General features: G+C 40.3%; 1 protein-coding gene across 6 annotated transcripts in view; it reads right to left on the bottom strand.

The window, feature by feature from the left end:
- Nucleotides 1-25,260, bottom strand: part of Ltbp1 (latent transforming growth factor beta binding protein 1) — a 405,289-nt gene that overhangs the window by 52,438 nt on the left and 327,591 nt on the right. For all 6 annotated transcript variants that reach the window (XM_070025342.1, XM_070025343.1, XM_070025344.1 and 3 more), the window contains one exon: nucleotides 23,158-23,283. In XM_070025342.1, coding sequence (XP_069881443.1) covers nucleotides 23,158-23,283 — 126 coding nt within the window. The remainder of the gene's footprint in view (nucleotides 1-23,157; nucleotides 23,284-25,260) is intronic.

The following is a 25,260-nucleotide window of genomic DNA, read 5'->3' as shown; positions in this document are numbered from 1 at the left end:
CTTTTGTTGTTGTTGGTAGTTGTTTTGAATTTAAAAATAAATGCTTCTCTTAGTGTTGGGACCTGTTCTGAAAATAAAGTATCTTGAAATAATGAGGGAAAAACGTGCTTTTGCTGGGTACCAGTGACTCATGTCTGTAATCTTAGCTACTTAGGAGGCTGAGTTCTGAAAATTATGGTTTGAAGCCAGCCTGGGAAGAAAAGATTGTGAAGCCGGGCGCTGGTGGCTCACGCCTGTAATCCTAGCTACTCAGGAGGCTGAGATCTGAGGATCACGGTTCAAAGCCAGTCCAGGCAGGAAAGTCCATGAGACTCTTATCTCCAATTAGCCACCAGAGAACTGGAAGTGACACTGTGGCTCACGTGGTACAACACTCCTTGAGCTGAAGAGCTCAGGGACAGTGCCTAGGCCGAGTTCAAGCCCAATGATGGACAAAAAAAAAAAAAAAAAAAAAGAAAACAAGAAAACACTGTGAGACTCTTACCTCCAATTAACTACTAAAATGATGGAAGTGGAGCTGTGGTGCAAGTGTTAACCTTAAGCAAGAAAAGCTCAGAGACAGTGCTTAAGCCCTACACACACACACACACATACACACACACACAATTCATTTCCTCAGTTGCTTAATACCAACCCTTGTTTCATCAGTGCCCTTTTTCCAAATTAGGGCAGAACATATCAACCCATTAGGGGAAGGGGGAGTGACTTGTAAGCTCCTCTGTTGCCAGGACACCTGACAGGGGATTGTGGGAGTGGGATGTCATTTTTGGTCATGAATAATTGACACACATATTTGCAGCTACTTCACCCTTGGGAGAGACGTGGTCTTTCTGATGTCTGAACATTTTTAGATGAACCATACGGCCCATTTTGCCTTAAGGGAAATTTTTGAGGATTATCCTGTTCAGTATCCTTTTTTTTCTCTCTCTCTTTTTTCTTTTTGTCAGTCATGGGGCTTGAACTCTGGGCCTGCGCACTGTCCCTCAGCTCTTCAGTTCAAGGTGTGTGTTCAACCACTTGAGCCACAGTGCCACTTCTGGCTTTCTGGTGGTTTATTGGAGATAAGAGTCTCACAGACTTTCCTGCTCTAGCTGGCTTTGAATCTCGATCCTTAGCTCTCAGCCTCCTGAATAGCTAGAATTACAGGTGTGAGTCCCCAGCGCCCAGCTAGCATCCTTATTTTAAGAACCAGAAAATGGATGCCTAGAGAGGGAAACTTACTTGCATCAAGGTTACTCAGCAGTTAGTGGCAGAGTTGGCAAAGGACTGGTCCTCATTAAGGACAATCTTCTCAACCCAAGTTAGTCGGCTTGCCTCTTAACTAGTGGTGGTTATAAAAGATCACCCCTACCTTGGGGATTGATTGAACCACATACTGGTATGTGTTCACTGAGAGACGGAAGTCAGAACACACTGCCCGCGACCCATGGACTCCTCACATACGAACGGATAGTTTTGACAAGGACTCGCCTCTTGTCCTAAAAAAAGACCTCGCATCTTTGACCTTAAAGCATGAAGCTTCAACATAATTGATATCTAAGTAGAACAGGTGATGTTGCTCTAGGGAGACTCTCAGAAGAAAACGCATCAGGCACAATGGGCTGACAGAGTCAGGAAGACCCAGAATGCTATCTGGCATAAGCATTCTTGGTTGGCTTTATTCATTGTATATATCAAAAATTAAGATAACTAAGGGAAGGGGAGGGGCAAAGGAGGTAGTAAGAACCAAGAGGGTGACACTGATCAAGATGCACTGTATTCTTCAACTGCTTTGTGGCACCTCCTTTGTATAACTACTTAAAGATAATAAAAAATAAAATAATAAAATAAACATTAAGCTTTAAAAAAAGAGGAAATGACCTACTATTTCAGCTGCAATTGGTCCAAAATTTAGTGCCAAATGCTTGGAAAAACAGATACAAAAAAAAAAAGAAAGAAAAGAAAAGAAAGAAAAGGTCCTAACATTGGAAAGGATGTAGAGTTCCTGCTCAGAGGAAATGCAGACCTCATACTCCTGACTGAAAGGAACAGAGGCCTACCAGAAGACAGCAAATCCTAGCCAAGAAGTGGGACTGAAAGATGTTAAATGACTGCCCAAAGGAATTTGAAAATGGCATGGCTGTTGGCCCAACAGAGATTAAAGTTTCTCTCATAGCATAGCGGAAAAGCCAGCGTTAAGTAGAAGATGAGCACAAGACTGAAAAAAAGAAGTGAAGTGTAGCCAATAGGAAATTAAAAACTGGATTTGGAGATAGTCCAGACAATGCAATAGGATATTGTAGAACTTAAAAAAAAAAAAAAGGTCCACTGAGGTCTGGCAACATCCACAAGACTGGAAAACACAAGCCTATATGTTACAGAGAAGGACTTGGTTCTTATCTCGTCATTAATAAAAACATGATGCTCTTTTGTACAAGCTATCACGTCGTTACTTGACATAGATGGGAGAAATAAAGCCCCAAAATGTGAGAACCTGTGATCGCTTGTAGCCTAAAAGAAGCGGACCCATTGCAACCATGAGACATACAAGTCTTTATGTCGAAAATGAACTTTACAACTTTGGTAGGGGGTGGAGGAGGGCTGGGTGGGGGGGTGGGGGGCGGATGTGATGGGAAGGAGAAACAAAGGAGGAGGCTACAATGCTTGATAAGAAATGTACTCATTATCTTGCCCATGTAATTGTAACCCCTCTGTACAGTATTTTCACAATAAAAAGTAAAAAAAAGACTGAGGCCGCAGTCTTACAGCTTACAAGTGTATTCCAGAAAACAAAGATACTTGATGAGAGACAAGCATCTTAAGGTGCTCAACAGTCACAGAGGTTTATTTATACTATTCTCCAAAAACTAATGATATGAGCATCCCAGTTGATGTCTGTAAGCAGGTCTGAGTTCCAGAAAAATTAAAAGAAATAATCACTGTGATTTTTTTTATTTTTTATTTTTATTTTTGCCAATCATGGGGTTTGAACTCTGGGCCTGGGCGCTGTCCCTCAGCTCTTCAGCTCAAGGCTAGCACTCTACCACTTAAGTCACAGCACCACTTCTCATTTTCTGGAGAATTTAATGGAGATAAGACTCTCACGGACTTCCCTACCTGACTGGCTTTGAACTGCAATCCTTAGATCTCAGTTTCCAGAGAAGTTAGGATTACAGACATAAGCCACTGGCACCTGGCTCGCTGTGATTTTTCATTAACCATGAGCTAGACAACACGTTTTCTTTAGTCATAAAGCCATTCTACTGGAATTAAAAACAACAAACATCCCTAGTTAATGTCTTCAAAAAGTGAGTGGGAGGCCTCTTTGATTAGTTCTACACATCTAATCTCTCCACCCTCCTGATTTTCTCTCTTGGCTAGATCTCCACAAGACATCAGCCTCACCATTTCACATCTGAAGTTCTGCAATGGCTTTCTAAGTGGGTTTAGTATTTTCAGTCACCCATCTGAATGCCAACTTCATCACCCATAATGACAGAATGACTTACCCTTGAAACATTCCTATAAGTAACTCTCGACTATCAAGTAACACCTCTTTAGTGTTTCTCCAGAGATAGCAGAAGGGCCTAGCCACATGCCCTCTGGGCTTTGGCCATGATGGGGTTCTTAAGGTACTTGCTATTCTACCTGGCCCTCTTCTCTTGTATGTTTTACTTTCCTCCTTCTTTGTCTCCCTATTGGGCCATTCTGTCAGGACCAAACATTGCCTGTTGTTAATAATGGAGAGTCTCCTGCACCATAATCTTTTTAGTTACAAACAGATTTAGACCCCTTCATCAGCCAGGGTTCTTGACTTTTACACACATGCTGTGTTTCCTCTTCAGTTCTCATTTCCTATTGGATGGCGCCTCTATATAAGATGCAGCAGAACCAACTCTTGATAGAGCCAATACACCTAAATGATTCTTCTTGGTTGTCATCTTAATAGAACTCACAGAAGTTGACCACATTGTTTTTGAAGCATTCTCTCAGTTTTGGTGGTCCTCTATTTCATGGGTCTCCAATTAGTATTTGAACCATTATTTGATCTGTAAGTGCTGAGGTCTCTCAGGGCTTAGTCCTGTGATTTCATTTTTTCTCCTTCTATGATCTCTCCTGGTGCTTTTATCCATTCCCATGGTTTCTGATACCATCTATATTTGATGGTGTCCAGTTAATTGCTCCAGCCTAGACTTTTTTAAACACTAAACCCACTGTGATCCAATTGCCAACTGATACACACACACTATTTAGTAAACGAACATCATTCTTGATTTTTTTCTTTAATGCCAGTATCAGGGCTTAATCTTATAACCTTGACTTTACACTTACTTTTTCCACTCAAGGCTGGGGAGTGAAAAGCAACCAAGCTGAGCCAACCTTCCATATGGCATTTTGCAGGTTAATTACAAATGAAATATTACTGATTTTTTCTGCTTAGGCTGGCTTTGAACCGTGATCTACCAGGTCTCAGCTTCCTGAGTATCTAGGATTACAGGCATGAAACACCAACAACAAATGGGTCAAATCACTAGCATTAAAAAAAAATAATAAATTGCTTCACTTTTTTTTTCTGTATCAGCAAATACCACCACCAAATAGCTACTTGCTAAAGTCAGAACCTATGATTCGTCCATTTTCCTCCTCCTTCATGCCATACAGTTAGTCCAGGATTACCTTCAATCTAGTTTATCAGCATCTGCCTCTTAAAATATTTAGTGAGCTGGGTGCTGGTGGCTCATGCCTGTAATCCTAGCTACTCAGGAGGCTGAGATATGAGGATCACAATTCAAAGCCAGCCCAGGCAGAAAAGTCTGTGAGACTCTTATCTCCAATTAATCACTAGAAAACCAGAAGTGGTGCTGTGGCTCAAGCGGTGAAGCACTTGCCTTGAGCTGAAGAGCTCAGGGATAGTGCCCAAGCCCAGAGTTCAAGCCCCACAACCAACAAAACAAAACAAAACAAAATTTAGTGAGTCATTCATTTCTTTTCTTATCAGCACACTATTGGTACTGGAGCATCAGCACCCCATGTTTATCCTGAACTAACTATCCTGGCAATATCCTGGGAGACACTCTGTGATTCTCAATTGCTCCACTAGTCCCACTTCCAAACAGCATTTTGCATTAAATAAGCCTTTAAATATAAATGCCATCGATGCGCCTAGAAACTAGTATGTTAAGTGAAATAGTTACAGAAAGCCGAGTGCCACATAATCTCACTCATCGGTGGAATTTTGAAAAGTTGATTATGTGATGCAAAATTTTACTTCCAAAATCATAAAAACAAAATGGGGGTGAAGTGATGGGGAGAGGCAGAGCACTGCCTAGCAACTCAAGGCTCTGACTTCAAACCCCAGTGAAAAACAGAACAAAGGACTTCTTACAGCCTCACAGTCGCTGGCATGCACACCGCTCTCCCATGGTGCTATCACTACAAATTTTTTCTGAATCATTTGAGGCTAGTTGTAGACATGATGACCCTTGACCCTAATAATCGTCAGTGTGTGATAACCCAAAACAAGGATCATTACTGTGTGGCAATGATGGATTAACCAATGTCAGGAGCCTTTTGTGCATGAGCAAGGCACGCCCACTGCTAACAAGAACCTACCTCGCATGGCCAGAGAGCATCCACCAATGCCAGAAAGTCAACATGGATAGTGTGCCACCTTCCAAACCACACAGCTCGTCCACACATCTCCAGTGGCCTCAAGGTGGTTCTTTACGATCATATTGGCAAAGTTTATAAAAATTATTAATTACTCACATACCTAAGTGAAGATACCATAGTAATTCTTAACAACTGCAATTACAAACAAGCAAGCAAACAAAAATTTAAAAACCTAAGCCCCCCAAATCCCCACATAAATTCTTCCAAACGCTTCTTAAACTAGCCAAGAATTTTTGCATATAAAGGCATATTTGTTTTCATTCAGGAAACTCTGGAGATTCAGGCCCCAAAGTGAAAATTTCTGAATATCAATTCAGAGACTGTACTGAATGAAAATGAAAAGTACTTTGTTCCCAATCCTTTCCTGAAATGGGGAATCATCTGGGGGAAATGGGGACAAACTTTCTCCAGTACACACAGAGAAGTCGTCCACAATTCCTTTTTATTATGTGAAAGTCAATCCTGCGTGAATGTTTCAGATTCTAAATAGAACTTCTGGTACATTTTATTTCTTCTCATACATTGTTAAGTTAAACATCATAAATAAACAATGGGGGCTATAGTTCGAAACACTAAAAAAAGCAAAAAAAAAAAAAAAGGAAATGAAAAAGCACAAAGGACAGATAAAAACAAAGGGTGAGATTTGGACTTGACCCTCCCCCCCCCCAATACTAGTAATTATATTAAAGATATAAGATTAAATATCCTAATAACAAAGTTTGACAGTCTAGATTAGAAAACAAAGCTTGCAAGCTACTTAAAAAGAGAAAAAATCATTTAGTATAATAAGCAGGCAAGGTCAAGAGAAAGCAAGCTATAGTTTGCTATAAGAAGAAACAAACAAAACAAAAAAAGACAATCCCCTGGGGAAAAATGACAATTCTATAATTAAACCTATTGTTGGAAAACATTTAAAATTAAAGCAAGCCAACTGAAATAAGCAACTGATAAAGCTCCAAAACTAATTACTTATGTAATAAGTGGACAAAAAAAGATCAGCAGGGACACAAACACTTTTCAACTGTATAATTATGCAAATTGGCACCCTAATTGACCCTGTGCCTAGCCACATAATAGACATAATTTTAGGTGCAGATCTAAAAGTAATAGTGTTCTGAGCCCTAGCCAGTTTCATGGACTGAAGTTAGAAGACACTGACTAAGCACAGTACTAGTAAGGCAGAAATCAATAATGAAAAGGAGACTAGAAAGTCCCCAAATATCTAAAAATAAAGCAAAATATTCCTAAATAATTCAATGGTCCAAAGAAAAAAATAGATATGGATCTTTGGATTTTTCAAGGTGTGTATCAAGAACAATAGAGTGCCAAGATAGATACTGTCTGGATCCCAGTAACATAGACTGACACTATCAGCCCCTACACTACTGTGCTTCGACTGCTAGAAATCTAGTATAGGTAAAGTCATTATATTAGCAGAAATATTGAGACAATATAATTAGTTTAACAGAGGCAGAAAAGGCATCTATTAAAATTCAAAAGTATTCATGATTAATGAAGCAGAAGTGGAAAGAACATTTTATAAAGTTTCTATTTTAAAAGAATCTATGGAAAACATCACACTAATAAAAAAATTAAGTCCATGGCACAAAGGAAGTGTAGAGTGCTTTCTCTAGCAAGTGCAGAATCCTGAGTTGAAATCCAGGGCCATATAAGAAGTGGGAGATGAGGGAGGGAGGGAAGGGGGAAGAAAAGGGAAGAGAGAGGGAAGAAAGGAGAGAGAATGAGAAGGAAAGGAGGAAAGGAAGAGAAAGGAAGAAGGAAGGAAGGAAGGAAGGAAGGAAGGAAGGAAGGAAGGAAGGAAGGAAGGAAGGAGGAAGGAAGGAGGGAGGAAAGGGAGGTAGAAAAAGATTAATCTTTTCCTTGTTAAAAGCAGGAATGACAGACTCTGATTAGATATAGTAGAGATCCTAGACAATGTAGTAAGGTAAGAAAAGGTAGAAGGTATAATCACTAGAAAAGAAATACAAATACTATTACTTGTATAAAATAAGACTACATACAGAAATTCTAAAAGAATTTGCAGATAAACAAATAGAAAATAACAAGTAAATTTAACAAGGTCATATATACAAGACCAATGTTCAAAAATAAAATTTAGCCCTATTGAAAATTGTAAAATGCTATTCATAGTAACATAAAAGTACTGAATATCCAGGAATTAAGCTCTCCAAAACAATTTTACACAAACAGTATACCAAATGTCAAATAAAAAAACCTAATGAATAGAGAATATATCGTAGTTATGCATTAGAAGACTTGATATTTGTAAAATGTCAAATTATATCAAATCAGTCTACTGAAATAGATATGAATATTCAGAAATAGACCATACATATCAGACTACATTGTAAATCCCCAAGTCACAGATCAATGGGAAGGACACACTTGTCAGCAAATAATGATGACTTCCTGTGACATCCATTGATGAAAAAGGAAAGCTCAGCCTCTTTTTTATACCAAAAGCAAAAAAACTAATCAGCGCGTGGGGTAATAAATACGAATGTAAATGTCAAACAATATAGCTTTTAGAGTACAACATAAAGTAGTAGCTTATGGACTAAGGTTTGCAAAGGGTTTGGGCTAAAGTACTTATCTCAAACATCACCCCATTTGTTAGGAAATGGTAAGACTTGGAAAAAATAATATTAAGTGAAGTAAGCCAGGCCCAAAGAAACATAGGTCCCATGGTTTCCCTTATTTGCAATAACTAGCATCTGTGTGGGACAAGCAGAAAACATCAGATAAGATGATGTTAAGCGAAATGAACCCCTCAAGATAGAGACACAAGTGGTTTTTTCATTCTTGCTATTGTTTTTAAAAACAAACTTTACAACTTGGGGGGGGGTAGGGTTGGTGAGGAGGTGGGAGGGAAGGGATGATAGGGGGAAAAAAAAGAGGAGGCAACAAAGCTTGATAAGAAATGTACTCATTTTCTTGCTCATGTAACTGTAACCCTTCTGTACAGTATTTTCACATAAAAAACTTATTAAAAATAAACAAATAAAATATTGAACTCCCATTAAAATCGTAAGTTATACTGTTGAAATTGATAATGCCCCTGTTAACTTTGTCTGGTGGTAGTAGGTAAGTAACTAGTTATCTTGGAGATTCATCAGTGGCTTAATTTAGTTGGCTGACTTAAATTTTTAAAGTTTTCCAAAAGTAGAATTAAATATAGAATTTTCCTATCTCCCTGGTGGATTGCCCTTTTAAAATTTTATTGTCAAGATGATGTAAAGAGGGGTTACAGTTACAAATGTAAGGTAATGAGTACATTTCTTGTCAACCATTGTTCCCCCCTCCCTTGTTTTCTCTCCACTTTTCCTCCTCCAAACTCCCTCCCCTCCCCCAAGTTGTAAAGTTCATTTCCAATATAGTATTTTGTGAGTATCTCTGTTGCATTGGTTCACCCTTTGCCATTTGTCTCACCATTTTGTTGTTCCCCTTCCCTTCCCCCAATCAGATAAATGTATATACAAGACACAGAGTACCAAACCAAATAACAGTGACAACAGGAGATAAGCCAAAGGGGAAAAAAGAAAGAAAAAAGAAATAACATCTCACACACAGTACATTTAAAAAAAAAAAAAAACAAAGAAAACCCTCTTGTTTCCATATCTTGGAGTTCATTTGGCTTAGCATCATCTTTTTTTGTTGTTGTTATTGGTTGTCAGGCTTTAACTCTGGGCCTAGGCACTGTCTCTCAGCTCTTCAGCTCAAGGCTAGTACTCTACTACTTGAGCCACAGTGCCACTTCCAGTTTTCTGAGTGGTTTATTGGAGATAAGAGTCTCATGGACTTTCCTGCCCAGGATGGCTTTGAACTGCAATTCTCCTATCTCAGCCTCCTGAGTAGCTAGAATTACAGGAGTGAGCCACCATTTGGTCATACGTACATAGCTATTGAGCTATTGTGATCCTCTGTTAGGACTATACTAGACATATACTAATTATTAAAAATGAGGGAAACTATGAAGCCTATGTGTTTTGGGGTCTAGGCTTAATTCACTTAGTATGATTTTTTTTCCAAGTCTTTCCATTTCCTTATGAATGGGGCAATGTCATTCTTTCTGATGGAAGCATAGAATTCCATTGTGTATATAGACCACATTTTCTTGATCTTTTCACCTACTGAGGGGTATGTGGATTGGTTCCAGTAAATAATGCTACAATGAACACAGTTGTGCTGGGCTTTAGTATGGTCTTGTTTGTGGTCAATTTGGGTAAATGTCCAGGAGTGGGATTGCTGGGTCATAGGGGAGCTCTTTTGAGAACCTCCATATTGCTTTCCAGAGTGGTCGAACCAGTTTACATGCCCACTAACAGTGGTTTTCCCCTTTGGCCACATCCCTGGGGAGAAGATCTTCACTAGCCATACAACAGACAAGGGTCTCAGATGCCCCTCAGTAGATGAATGGATCAAGAAAATGTGGTATATATACACAATGGAATTCTATGCCTCCATCAGAAAGAATGACATTGCCCCATTTGTTAGGAAATGGAAAAACTTGGAAAAAATTATATTAAGTGAAGTAAGCCAGGCCCAAAGAAACATAGGTCCCATGGTTTCCCTTATTTGTAATATCTAGTATATGTATGAGTCAAGCGGAAAAGGTCAGATAATGTGATGTCAGGAAAATGAACCCTTAGATGTGTATTTTAATGTTTTTTTCTTTCATGCATGTGTTTCTAACGCATTTATAAGATTATCTCTTTGTTGCTTTGTATGTCCCTCCCCCCACAATATAACCCCTGCTTTCACTATATTTGATGTCAGTATAACTTGTGGAGGAGATGGGGAAAAACCAGTTGTTTAAGGATACAGGTGGACCTGTTGCAACAATGAGAAGTACAAGTTGTCATGTCCAAAACTAGCTTTACAATGTCTGTGCGGGGGGGGGGGGGGGGGGGGAGGGGAAAGGGGGGGAAGGAGAAGGATTGGGATGGGGGGGAGGGGGGAGGCTGGGAAGGGATGTGAAGGGTAAACAAAGGAGGAGGCCGCAATGCTTGGTAAGAAATGTATGCATTATCCTACCCACGTAATTGTAACTCCTCTGTACAGTATGTTCACAAATAAAATAAAATTAAATTTAAAAAAAAAATTAAATCCCCTAAAAACAAATTCTCAAAGAAACAGCCACCCCCTTAACAAGTGGGCTAAAGACTTAAAGAGAGACTTCTCTGAAGAGGAAATAAGAATGTCCAATAGACACATGAAGAAACGCTCAACGTCTCTAGCCATAAAAGAAATGCAAATCTAATAACAACAGATGTGGATTCCTTTTTTAATAATCTTTTTTGGTCCCTACCAACACATTTTGCTGTCTCTTCTTATTGCGGCTGTCAGTGCTTGCTTTTTCTTGACTCATTTTCTCATTATATTACATGATTTTTTTTCTCTTGTAAGCAGCTCTCAGGTTTTGTTTTCTTTCTTTTTTTTCTTTTCCTTCCTTCCTTCCTCCCTCCCTTCCTTCCTCCCTTCCTTCCTTCCTTCCTTCCTTCCTTCCTTCCTTCCTTCCTTCCTTCCTTGCTTCCTTCCCTTTCTTGCTTCCTTCCCTTTCTTTCTTTCTTTCTTTCTTTCTTTCTTTCTTTCTTTCTTTCTTTCTTTCTTTCTTTTTCTTTCTTTCTTTCCTTTCTTTCTTTCTTTCCTTTCTTCCTTTCTTTCTTTCTTTCTTTCTTTCTTTCTTTCTTTCTTTCTTTCTTTCTTTCTTTCTTTCTTTCTTTCTTTCTTTCTTTCTTTTCTTTCTTTCATCATTGGTTGTGGGGCTTTAACTCAGGACCTGGGCATTGTGCCATTGCTGAGCTCCTTTGCTCAAGGCTAGTGCTCTGCCACTTTGAGGAACAGCACCACTTCTGGTTTTCAGGTGGTTCATTGGAGATAAACATTTCACAGGGACTTTTTAGCCTGGGCCAGCTTTGAACTGTGATCCTCCTGAGTAGCTAGGTTTACAAATATGAGCCATTGGCACCTAGTTGCAAGTTTTGTTTTCTAATCCAGACTGTCAATTTTTTAAAATTTTGTGATTGTCTTAAATACTTCAAACAGTCCTATGTTTTATTTTAAGTATTTTAATTCTTTCTAGTTCTCATTTTGGAGAAGCTTTTTAAAGACAAGCAGGATAAATGTACAGAAGATCCCCTCTGTATTACTCAAATGAAGGCCAGTATGAAAGTTCTCATGAATGGAGTCACATTCAATTTACCGGTTACAATAAAAGAAAAAAAAATCTCAAACAGCACATCAGGTTTTACATTTCAAACTGAACTGACAAGCTCATTCTGTGAATGACCAAGAAAATGGGGAAACAGTCTTTTCCTTAGTGAAGGAACTCTGGAGGCTGAGTGTTTGTATCTGGAAAGGTCATTTGTGTCACTATGTAGTTTGGAAAGCATAGACTTTGTGTTGGGCAAATATCTTCTTACCCTGAAAACAGAGATCCAAGGTGGACTGGAGGGGTTCTCTCTGCATGGAGAGTCACTGCACATGCCAGGTGTTTATTCAATTGCAAAAAACTTGATCTTGCATATTAATATTCAAAGCTGAACATATGAAACCCTCAAGGAAAAAAATATAGAATGGGCCAGCAAGGAGGATATGTTTTCTGAAACATAAAATGCTCTGCTTTGTTTTTCAGAAAAGCAAAACCTTTAAACATAGTATGCCATCAGAGATATGTTAGAGAAACAAAAAAGAATCCAAAGGGCATTTCTGAGCTTATAAAGACATGTTCTTCCTGTCTCTTCCCACCAAGGTGACAGAATGCTATAAAACATGCCAGGTGTGTGGCACTGGCTCTCATCTATAACCCTAACTACTCAAGATGTTGAGATCTGAGAATCAGTTTGAAGCCAACTCTAGCAGGAAAGTCTCTGAGACTTTCCAATTAATTTCCAATTAATTGCTGAAAAGCCAGAAATGAATGGAGCTGTAGCTCAAGTGACAAAGTGCTAGCCTTCAGCCAAAATGCCACAGGGACAGTACCCATACCCTAAGTCCTGTCCCAGGAATGGCAGGCATGTACACACACACACACACACACACACACACACACACACACACACACACACACACACACACACACACACACACACACACACACTCACTCACTCACATACCCAGGAAATGCACGTGAAGAAAAAAAAGATATGAGAAGGATTTGAATTTGCTGCAGGAAAGAAATATTTCTAAAAATTTAAAGGAAAAAAAAGAAATCTTTAAAAATAGAAATCACTTTCCCAGGCTAGGAATTATAATTATTATGTAATGAACCATCTCCAAAATGTGACCTTTTATCTCTATTATTAATAAATTCCATTCAGAGAATATTCTTCTTTTTTTTTTTTGCCAGTTCTGGGGCTTGAACTCAGGGCCTGGGCACTGTCCTTGAGCTTCTTTTGCTCAAGGCTAGTACTCTACCACTTGAGCCACATTCCCAGCCCAGGCAATGTTCTTTAGAAAATGAATAGAAAATGAACCAATTGCAAATTTCTTCTATCACAATTACTCACAAGAGATAATATATATGAAATTTACATTATTTTTATGCTATTACCAATTTTAATGATAATTACTTTGACTTATATTTATTTATGTTTGTATCATCTATATCAGTTTTATAGTTTTACATTTTTATATGGGGAGGCAGTTAAGAAAATAAACATCACTGGGTGCTGGTGGCTCATGCCTGTAATCCTACCTACTCAGGAGGCTGAGATCCAAGGATCGAGGTTAAAGGCCAGCTGGGCAGGAAAGTCCATGAGACTACCTCCAATTAATCACCAGAAAACTGCAAGGGTGCTGTGGCTCAAGTGGTAGAGCACTAGCTTTGAACTGAAGAGCTCAGGGATCACACCCAGGCCCAGAGTTGAGGACCCACAACTAAAGAAAAGGAAGGAAGGAAGGAAGGAAGGAAGGAAGGAAGGAAGGAAGGAAGGAAGGAAGGAAGGGAGGGAGGAAGGGAGGAAGAGAGGGAGGGAGGGAGGGAGGGAGGGAGGGAGGGAGGGAGGGAGGGAAAAAGGGAGAAAGGGAGGGAAAAAGGGAGGGAGAAAGGGAGGGAGAAAGGGAGGGAGAAAGGGAGGGAGAAAGGGAGGGAGGAAAGAAGGAAATAAACATCTTGCCAGGAGCTGGTGGCTTACACCTGTAATTCTAGCTACTCAGGAGGCTGAGATGTGAGGATCGCTGTTTAAAGCCTGGCCAGGTAGGTAACTCCATGAGATTTTTATCTCCACTGAACTACTCATAAAAACCAGAAGTGGCTCAAGTGGTAGAGTGCTTGCCTTGAATGAAAGAAGCTGAAGGATTGCACACAGGCCCAGAGCTCAAGCCCCGGGACTGGCAAAACAAAACAAAACAAAACACCAGAAAACCCAAGATTAAAAGAAATGTCTATTACAGATTCAGAGCTTGTTACCCAATTTCTCATTTCTTATCGTCTTTCGTATGCTAAGAGGTGTTGCCAGTGACACTGGAAGAAAGCCCTACCCACAGGCCAAGTGTGTCAAACTCTCGATTCATCTTTTTGACACACCGATCCCGGAGGCAACATAAAATCAGCCAAAAAAATTCTCATTATTTTTTCACTATTCTAATTTTTCTCTCGCTTTATTCAAATAGAAAGCCAAGAAAGATCAATTATGAAAACCACAGAAAATATACAGTATAACTCTAGAAATAACAGCTCCAATATCCAAGTGCAAATAAGTGTTGGTGCTGGCCAGTAGTTTACTAGCAGTGCATACACGATTTCAAACTTCAGATATTTCATTTGTGAATGGAGAGCCAGTCATATGAAACTCTTAGAGAAACATCCACGGTGAAGAATAAAAATCGAATTATATATAAATGAAGTATCACATTCCATGTGACATGACTTTAAGTGAATTTGGGGCTTATGGTATAACTCACTGATATCCAGACTTGGAATTACTAGACAATTTCATTTACAAATGCTTACTATATGTCGCATATCCTGTGAGCATTGATACCATAAAGATAAACAGGTGAGCTGGGCACTGGTGGCTTATGCCTGTAATCCTAGCTACTTAGGAAGCTGAGATCTGAGGATCAAGGTTCAAAGTTAGCCTGGGCAGGAAAGTCCCTGAGACTCTTATCTCCAATAAACCACTAGAAAACTGGAAGTGGCACTGTGGCTCAAGTGGTAGAGTGCTCACCTTGAGCTGAATTGCTGAGGGACAGCGCCCAGGCCCAGAGTTCAAGACCCATGACCAAAAAAATACATAAACAGGTGATACATGCTCTCTCCTTGTAAGTGCTCACATACTAAAGAATGAACTTCGGGAACCAATGCAAGAAGTGCTGAAACAGTGACATGAACAGGTCTGTAGCATGTCGGGGGGGGAAGGGATAGGCTGCATTGCAGATGATGCATGTCAGCCCCCATCAGCTCAGGTCGGCACTGTTCCCTTCACACAGACACGGGGAGAGGACGCACTCATACTTTGATAACAGGACCTTGACATCCTGGAGCAAGAGTTCAGATCAGTGCTCTAAAACTTCCTAACTACTGCTGTGCAATTAAGAAAGGATTTGCTTTAAATAACTATGTCTTCAAAAAGAAGGGAGGGCTGTGCAAAAGTACACAATACTCATTGTTCTATCTATCTGTCTGTCTATCCCCCTCCTTCCAAAATATCTAGTGTCTAGTGCCAATGCTGAAGCTTGAACTCATGGTCTGAATGCTGTCCTTAAGCTTTTTCAATCAAGGCTGACACTCTACTACTTGAGTTACCCCTTCACTTACAGGCTTTTGGTAGTTAACTGAAGATAAAGAGTCTTTTTTTTTTTTTTTTTGTCGGTCGTGGGGCTTGAACTCTGGGCCTGGGCGCTGTCCCTCAGCTCTTCAGCTCAAGGCGAGCACTCTACCACTTGAGCTACAGCGCCACTTCCAAGATAAAGAGTCTTACAGCCCATCCTGCCCAGCCGGCTTCAAACTGCAATCCTCAGATCTCAGCCTACTGTGTAGCTAGGATTAAAGGAGTGAGCCACTGATGCCTGGCAATGTTATTACAAGTATTTCTTAATAGTCCAAATTTGTCTTCCTTCATTATTCACCAAATATTCATTGTGGCCTAACTATGCATCATGGCACACAGCGCTTGAAATGACAGAGAAAATGACCTGAGTCCTTCAGTAAAAGTGACATGAATTACTAACACAAACAGGTGGTAATGAAGAAAATTGCAAAAAGCAGGAAGGGGAAGTGAACAAATTCACTCATTAAGTGGGGAATCTGAGGAATGGAGGTTGGGAAAAGGCTCACAGAGAAAGTGTTTGAACAAAGATCTGCAGGATGTGAAGGTGACAACCTTTGTGCTTCTTATCAGCGTAATACATTTCCTACTTTTGTTGCAGCCCAAAGCACTCCAGTTGATACTTCATGTATGTACAGTTTGTCTGTGAAGATTAAAATCAAAGCAGGTACCAGGCACTGAGCATAGGAACTGGATCAAAGCAAGAACTCTATGAACAACAGCTACTATTATTACAGCCATTATTTTAATAAAGTCAGGGAATCAGATATATGAACTATCTAGCCCTAATCCACTTATACCAGGAATCCAAATTTCCTAATAGTTCATCAACTTGATGCTTACATTAAGCAACTTTCTGGAACTGACATATAATTAAGGTCTAAAATATTAAAACACACACTCCCCGAAGAGCCTTCCATGACCTGGCAAGAACTCTAGTTGTTGATGATATGAAATAACACCCAAATAGATTCAGGAAACCCAGTGTCTGGGGTAGGAGTGGCTATCAGTATAAGGAGTATAGGTCAGCTGACCTGTTCATGGGCTTTGTTTTTTGGCAGACTTATGCCTGGTATTTTTTGGCTGCTAGGAAATAGATGATTTTCCATAGCTCTTCAGTTGTAAAAGGTCAGCAATGACCAAAAGTGGGAGGGCCAGGAAGAGAGGCTTAGAAAGAGCTCTTGAGATTTTTTAAATTGCTATTAGGAATTTCTTTATACAAATGCTGATATATAGAAGATCATCAAGCCATGCATGGAAAATCTGGACTCCAGGTCCCAATTCCAGCCCCAATTTCCTCAGCTCACTCTCTAATGACTTCACAATCTTGCCATCTATTGCCACTCACTTTGTAGACGCATTCTCACAGGGAAAGGAAGGGTGAACAAGTAAGGGTGCACGGGGACAGGCACTTCCTTTACCTGATTCTTTTTTCTTCTTTCCTTTCTTCTTTTAACATGTGGAGACAGTGAATCCAGACATTAGAATCAATACCCTTCCATTAGAGAGGTTAAAAAAAAAACTACCCAGGTTTGTTTTCTTTCAGTAGATTTTTCACCTCCAGCTTTTCAAACTACTAACACCTTGAAAAATCTCTGGGCCAAGTAGGCAGATGCAATATATTACTGTGTCAAGGGATCTCAGTGTCCTACTTGGTTCAATCATTTTCTGAACTATTTCCTCTTTGATGATGGATAGAAAAAGTTTCCTCTCTTTACCACAAAACTCCCAATTTTCTTGGGACACTGTCACCAATGGTCTTATACTTTTGTTCTACACCGTGTATAGAAAACGTTTAGAAAGGTCTCACCAACAACCACACTTGCTCGTGATTCATTTATTCTTGGATTTGGTAATGTTGCCTTTCCTGTGTTTTGAAGGTCTCTAATGAACATACAAATAGGCTGCGTTTGAAGCCATCTTCTCTTAGTCCTTCTGGTATTACTATAAGCTTCAAGAAACTGGCTCTTTTGCTAGGTGCATCTGTTACATTTTCCCTTTTGGAAACCAGGAGTGGTTTACAGTAAATACCTAAAAGGGTTATGGAATTAAAGTCTCTACAGCTCTTTTTTTTTTCCAGTCCTGGGGCTTGAACTCAGGGCCTGGGCACTGAGCCTCTTTGTGCTCAAGGATAGCACTCTACCATTTGAGCCACAGAGCCACTTCCAGCTTTTTCTGTTTATGTGGTACTGAGGAACTGCACCCAGGACTTCATGCATGCTAGGCAAGCACTCTACCACTAAGCCACATTCCCAGCCTCTCTATAACTCTTTCACAATAGATTTTCAGAGAACTTTGGGTAAATTGCTGCACCAGTCAGTGTTCTGGCTAGATATTACAAGAAGTTCCCTCTCAACCTTGTAGCTATAAAATTCTCAATTCATATTAGAATTATTTTGAAAACTAGGAGCAGAAACTGTTCATCACGTACTCCCATCCCGAGGATTATTTTGAAAAGTGAGAAATAATATCATCACTCCGGCGGAGAAAAAATGCAGGAGAGGAATATAGAATTTAAAATGAAAGGTTATGATTTTTTCTTTTCCAATGAAAAATAAGTAATGCCAGAAATGTGTCTGAGTATTAAAAATAGACTTTTTCTTAAAGAGCTGTTTCAGATCCCTAGCAAAATTACACAGAGTTTCCATATGCCCACTGACTCCTCATTCTTGATTCCTCTACTTCTTGCTTTTGAATTCCTGATTCCTAATTCTAATGGTGACACTGATGAACTTCCATGGACTCATCGCTATCAACCAAAATCCATGGTCTGCATTGGGCCTCACCTTTCATTTGTACTCACTCATTTTTCACTCCCCAGTCTGGATAAAAGGATTCATGCTGGCCGTGGGGAGACCACTTTCTGGTGGCCATTTCATGCTTTTATCTACTAAAAGACAGATTTACCACTTAGCCAGCAGAAGACCATTTTGTGAACGAGAGGCACTTCTTATAGCACATGTACATGCGTGTGTATGTGTGTGAATATGTGTGTGTGTGCCAGTGGCACTGGGGCTTGAACTCAGAGTCTGGGTGCTATCTCTTAGCTTTTCTGGCCAAGGCTAGCACTCTACTAGTTGAGCCACAGCTCTACTTCAGGCTTCTTGGTAGTTACTTGAAGATAAGAATCTCACAGACTTTCCTGCCTGAACTCGTTTTGAATCTCTATCCTCAGATCCCAGTCTCCTGAGTAACTAGAATTATAGGCATGAGCCACCAGTACCTGGATATATATTTTTTAACTCAAATACTGTAATACTGTAATAATATTTTAAATCTACTTATAGAGGAAGAGAGCCAATTCTGATCACTATAGTTCATTTCCTACCAGCTTTTCTCTCTCTCACTTTCTCTCTCTCTTTTCCTATCCTTAACAGTTCTCTCAAATTTTTTGTCGGTCATGGGGCTTGAACTCTGGGCCTGAATGCTGTCCCTGGGCCTAAACATTGTCCCTCAGCTCTTCAGCTCAAGGCTAGCGCTCTACCACTTAAACCACAGTGTTACTTCTGGTTTTCTGGTGGTTTATTGGAGATAAGAGTCTCACAGACTTTCCTGCCCAGGCAACAGTCCCCTTATTATATGCTACATTTTCCTTTTCTCCTGGGGTTTACAGTTTCTAACATACTTTTTTACTTACCTATTAGTTTATTTCTCCAAAGAAACTGGAGTTCTTTATTGTGGTTGTTTTTGACTGACATAACCCCAGGGCTTAGGACACTGACTGGCACACAGTCTATGCTTAATGAATACATTTTTGTAGAATGAATGAATGAGAATGCTTTCAAAAACACAGGGCTTTTGGATATGATTTTTGCACATGATTTGGTGATCCAATTAGCCACAATAACCAGGAATGTCTGGGTCCCCTAGGCCGCTGGTGCTCCCCACACCCAGCGATGTTACTGACTCCCTTGGAAACCCGCTGAGATCAGTATGGCTGCTCTATCATGTGAGTAGACTGGAGCGACTCAATTCCAATGGGACACAAACTCTCAGTCTGGACACCTGATGAAAGAGCAGAGTTGCTTCAAGCTGAGTGCAAGACAGTCTGAGACAGAAATGATGCGACATCAGGGACCCGGTGGCGTCTCCTGAGGGGCCAGGGACAGGTGAGGTGACCTGGCCCTTGAAGCCTGACTGCCTCCTGTTTCTCTCCTCTCCCATATGTTCTGAAGAAGAAGCCAAACCCACGGCAACGTACAAAAATCCCTCATGTGAACTAAAATTCCACGTTAAAAAAAGGGAAAAGTAGACACATCGAATAATTATGAATGTGTAAATAAATGCGTAAAGAAAAAATAGGAGGAAACACAGTGAGAGAGTGAAGGAAAACAGGAAAATGTTTCTTTTTATACACTAGATTAAAGCTCTGGCAAAAAGCGGAATAAAAAGTGGCAGAGATGGGTAACTCGGACACCATAGGCAAGCACAGGGGAGGCTGCCAAACAAAACAGTTCTGTTCCCTGCAATGCTGACATGCAGCTGTGAGATTGGAGAACACAACCTGTGCATTGCATTATATGCTGCATATCAGTGTGTTACATCCTGCATTCACCTCTATCTAGAAAGGGCAACTGTATTGTTTGAATGTAAATGCATTCAATATCCCATTTATATTATTTATATAATCCTGATTCCTTTCATTCATTGCAGGTGACACTGGGACAAAAATATTCTGTGTGTGTGTGTGTATGTGTGTGTGTGTGTGTGTGTGTGTGTGTGTGTGTGTGTGTGTGTTCTGGTACTGGAGCTTAAACTCAGGGTTCTATGTTCTTGCTTTGCTCACAGCTGGGGCTCTACTATTTGAGCCATGCCTCTATTCTGTTTTTTTTTTTGTTGTACTTTTTCTTGGATTTGACTGCCCTGACTGGCTTCAATCCACTATTCTCAGATCTCAGCCCACTGAGGAGCTAGAATTATAGGCACGAGCCACCGGCACCTGGCAAACAACTGTATGTGTGGTGTGTTGCTTCCAAAACAGTGCCAGGTACTAGGTAGGCATGCAGTAAATATTTCAGGAAATGAACGACAAGAAGTTGCTCGCCCCCTTCTATTTCGCACTCCACCAAAGCTTCAAATAACACTGTTCTTTTTCTCATATGGGAGAAATAAGCAAGGGACTCACCTTCTCGACGCCATATGATAATAAGGGAAGGAAGGAAGCAGAGGGACTCCTCTTCCTTTGTAGAACCAACCATGCCATGGCAGATTATACACAGAGCCTGCCTCTTCAATCGTGGTTCAGGAACTATGACCAGATGCTGAGAATTTCCAAGCCCTAGGAAGTTGGGAAAGCCCCTTCCTTCTGCTGTCTTGGGGTCCCTCACCCTCATTGGGATGTTTAGGTTGGCACCAGCATCAACATAGCTGATTTAACCAGTGGTTCAGAGGGAAGCTGGTGAATGGGAAATGTGATCAGGGTACCAGCCACTTCTCAGTAGGAATTCAAGTACTGTGCACACCAGCGTTGTTGCTAAATCCAGATCACATGAGCTGGCTCTGTCTTACACCACAGCCAGGGGTAGAATCAGGACAATGCACCAGAGCCCTAAGTTGCAGGCTAAGTCCAACAAAAGAAAATCTGGACCAATTTAGTATATTGGATTAAGCTCTACCAAAAGAGAGAGAGAACTCACTGTATAACTTATTCAAGAAACAGAATAACATCCCTAACAACTAGGCAGATTTCTTATTATATTACCATAGATCCACACAAGATTTTAAATTACCTATTTTATTACTTGTAAAATTGACCAGTTTTTGAAATAAGATCACATTAGCCCCATATCAAAGACAGCAAACTCAACGAGCCCAGAAACTTACAAAGCATTAGCAGTTTTCTAAAAGCACATTTTTTTAAAAATACAAGTCTTTGCCAAGTCAATGACTAGCAAAATTAGAGCTGTAATTACATTAGAGCAATTTTATAACTGTCCAGTGGTGGGCTCTAGTCTTTTAGGAAGTTACAATACTAAAGAAAAATGGGTAAGTACAAAAGACAAAATAAATGTGCATGTCTTGCATGTGGTATATTTGTCAAGAACAACAGCTTTGATGAGTGAGCACTTGGCACAATGTCCTACTTTTTCTGAATATAGCCTTTGATGGCACAACCCACCAGCCATTGTCACTGGCACTTTCTCAGTGGAGGACTTTGCCCACCCATGACTTACAGCAAACCTGTGTCTGTGTGAAATGTGGGGATTCTCCAAACCTGCTCCATTGGTGACTGAAGTTAGCACGCTCCATGGCCGGAGGAGCGCGCCATAAGAATGTATGCCTTCATGCAGTGTCTTTTCTAAAAGCTCTAGTCTTGGAGCTCTAAATATAAACTTCACATAAAATGGGAACCACTGGAGCATGGATCCCTTGTAAATCTCTCATCGCCCACATTATTATGCTGCCTTTCTCCATTTCCCAACTTCTGACTCCTTCCAATCCCCCCTCATTCTGTGTGCTTGGACCCCACCCACTTCTATCTCTCTTCCACTCAAAGCCAAATCTGGCTTCCATGTTTTGTCTGCTCAGCAGGAGAGTAATTTCAACAATCTCCTGCTTTTTATAAGATCAGTTTATTCCTCCCAATAGAATAATTGGTTTCAGCTGAACCTGGTTGATGGTCCTTGGCGTGACTCCACTGGGGTGCTAGCAAGGACAGCAGACACTTCCTGTTGCAGTATTTCTTAGAGCAAATAATCTTAGGCCTAGAATGGGACTTTCACTGTAAGACTTCTTAAAATATGGTTGGGTTTTAATAACCTACATTCTGAAATTATGATTGTAGGAACTTTCTCAGTTTACTTTAAAAATGGTTTGAATGAGATATTCTTCCCTTTATTAAACCACGCTAGATCATCAAGAATGTGAATCTCATGAGAAGATCAGTTCTGTAGTCCTGCACACATACAAGGACTGCATTGGGAATGGGAAGCAAAGAGTTTCTTCATGCCCTGGACTTGATGACCTTTTAGGGTATCATCAATACTGATAGGTAAGAAAATAAACTAGCTTAAAGCTAAGGAGATTAGAGAAATTCTAGAAAATCGCCATTCAATACAGGTGCCTCTGGCTCACCCCTATAATACTAGCTACTTCTCATGAGCCTGAGCTCTGAAGATCCTTGTTCAAAACCAGATAGGATAGGAAAGTCCATGAGAGTTATCTCCACTTACCAACAAAAGGCCAAAAGTAGAAGCTGTGACTCAAGTGGGAAGCCCCTGCCTTGAGCTAAAATGCTTAGGCCCTAAGTTCAAGCCCAAGTACTGGCACCAGAAAAAAAGAAAAGAAGAAATCTCTGCTCACAATGCTATGGAGAAATCAAGCAAGCCATTAAAAAAATAAGCAGAACAATCAAGATGCTGTACACAAAGCACAGTCAAAACAGGCAGGGCCTGTTACAGCAAGGACGGTAACACGGTGTTAACTTTAACATGTACCTGGAATCCCCAACTCCCATACATTTCCCCGTGTTAATTTAGTACCAGCATTGGAACCATCAGTAAGTATTTTTCACCATCATAACCTTGCATCATCCGATTTGTAAATCCCACCATCTCCCATGCTATGCTTTCTGGCATGAGTCTCCTTGAGTTTGAGGACTTGAATTATGAATTTTCTCTGAGCGTCTTCAGAGCCTTTGCTGGTATAAGTAGAAAAGCAATCTCCTTGCTACTTTATCACACATTAACGATAGGTTTCTGATGGTTTATCTTACCTTCACATGTACGGCCATCTGCAGAGATGGAAAAGCCCTGTTCACAGACGCAGTGGAAAGAGCCCTCTGTGTTCAGACACTCCCCTTGAAGACCGCAGAGCCCTGGCTGTTCACATTCATTAATATCTGGAATTTAAAAGAGAGTTTCAGATGCTTGAGAGAAAGCGCTTCTGTTTTTCATAAAGATCATATACTGTGAGGAAAATCTACTAGGACATAACTGGACATTAATTTTGTGGCCCAACTATCTAGGCTTTCTTCAAAGAAGCAACCCCAGGAGAAGTTCAATTGCCATGAGACCGAACCTATTTACAAGGTGACATCTATAAAATAGCCAATGTTCAACCATTTCTACCGACGAAGGCTCTACCCAAGGCTGCCCTTATTTTATGTGCATAGGAAGCTTAACGAAACTGGATTAAACTTGGAAGAATTCTCATCAAGGAGAACCGTGTTCTCTGTCCTCTCCCAATGTCCCTCATAGCTCTGCCACAGCCCTGTCACATCCCGCCTCTCCACTGGACATAGACTTCCTAAGGATAAGACAGAACGTTCTTAGTGATAGTATTTGACTCATAAGTATCTGAATCAGTATGTGAGGTAGACTTTGTATTTCATTGGAAATGGGCTAATAGAAATAACGTACAAGAAAAAGAAGGCCTTTAAGACCAGAGAAGTATGTATTTGTATGGTTCTGTGATAATGAAATTTATGGATAAAGGATAGGCCCAGAGCTTAACCTGTAACTAAAACATGGCAGCCATTATTATGAAGACTGATGAACAGATCAAATGAGAGATGACCTTGTGTGAACATCTCATGCTCTGCTTGTCCTCAATGTAAATGTTTCCTGAGATAAGGGGCATAAGGTTTCTCTAAACACAGAGAGATCTTGATGTCAGTGACATGTTCATTCAAACCAGTTCTAATTATGTTGGCTAACCATGCCCAAGATTACAACCCAAGGACCCTAAAGAATACTTCCCCTATACACAATGCCAGGCCTCCAGTGGGTGGTCTCAGTTCTCAATCCATGCTGCTCTACATCAATAGTATCTGATGACTGGCCATGCCCCACCACATTTTCAGTTACATTCCTTCTCTACTAATTAAAAGTAGTCTGGATAGGTTCTCTTAGTTAACAAAAAAATGAGCACATAGCTCTGGACAATGAGAGGCCCACACCAGAGCAGTGGAGACCCATGAACAACTAAAATGCTTACTGAAATCCCAGTAGGGGCACAGATCATGAGTTTACTCTAGCAACTTCTCGATCAAGTAGAGCCCTCAACACTGTGGTCCTTTCTTCAGTAAAGTCACCCCTTTCTGTGGTATCCAGAATTCCTTGGGGATTCTCTTCTCACCCTGGTGCCTTCATTGTGCAACAGAAATCCTGGCAATTGATGATTTATCCACCTCTCTTTCTCAATTCTTAGCTCTCCACCCTTCCATCTGCCATGTCATTCATATTACTTGGCCTAACTACCACTGAGTTTAAATAACAAACTAAGCAGGAATAATATCTGTTTTGTTAACAAGTCTCCATTGCTTGTTATTGTCACTCTTTTTGGGTAGCTCAAGGAAGAACAAGGAATCATTTCCCACTTAGCTGTTTGCCAACATGAGTTTACCCTATGAAATTCATCACTTCCTTTGCAAAACCTCTGCTGCTTGTTTGTTCTCTATCTACTGAAAACCCCTTAGACTGGCAATATGAATTCTGATCTCCTCCTGTCTTCAGTTCTATTCTTTCTTCCAACTTGCTATTTTGAGTTACCTCCATCTGGGCAAATGGTGCCCAGAAACTTGCTATGTCATATACATATGTACATACATACATTCATCTTTTCAACCTGATTACTTTCAACACTTCCTTCTTATTTGAACCTGTGTTTCAACATTGTCCTTTAAAAACTACCTGCCTTGTAAGTGCACGAGGAGGTATGTGCACAAAATTCTCACTACAAAAGAAGTCCTTTAAGGGAGAGGAATTACGGGAATATAACAGAGGGGGTGAACTTGCTCAAAGAACACTATATGCATCTATGGAATTATCACAATGAAACTCCTTGTACTTTTAATGTATGCTTTTTTAAAAAGTCT

Source organism: Dipodomys merriami, unplaced genomic scaffold, assembly GCF_024711535.1.
Source record: "Dipodomys merriami isolate MVZ:Mamm:240054 unplaced genomic scaffold, mDipMer1.0.p SCAF_17, whole genome shotgun sequence".
In the NCBI taxonomy this organism is placed as follows: Eukaryota; Metazoa; Chordata; class Mammalia; order Rodentia; family Heteromyidae; genus Dipodomys; species Dipodomys merriami.
The sequence above is the reverse complement of the archived record's forward strand: the minus strand, read 5'-3'. Positions and strand labels throughout refer to the sequence as shown.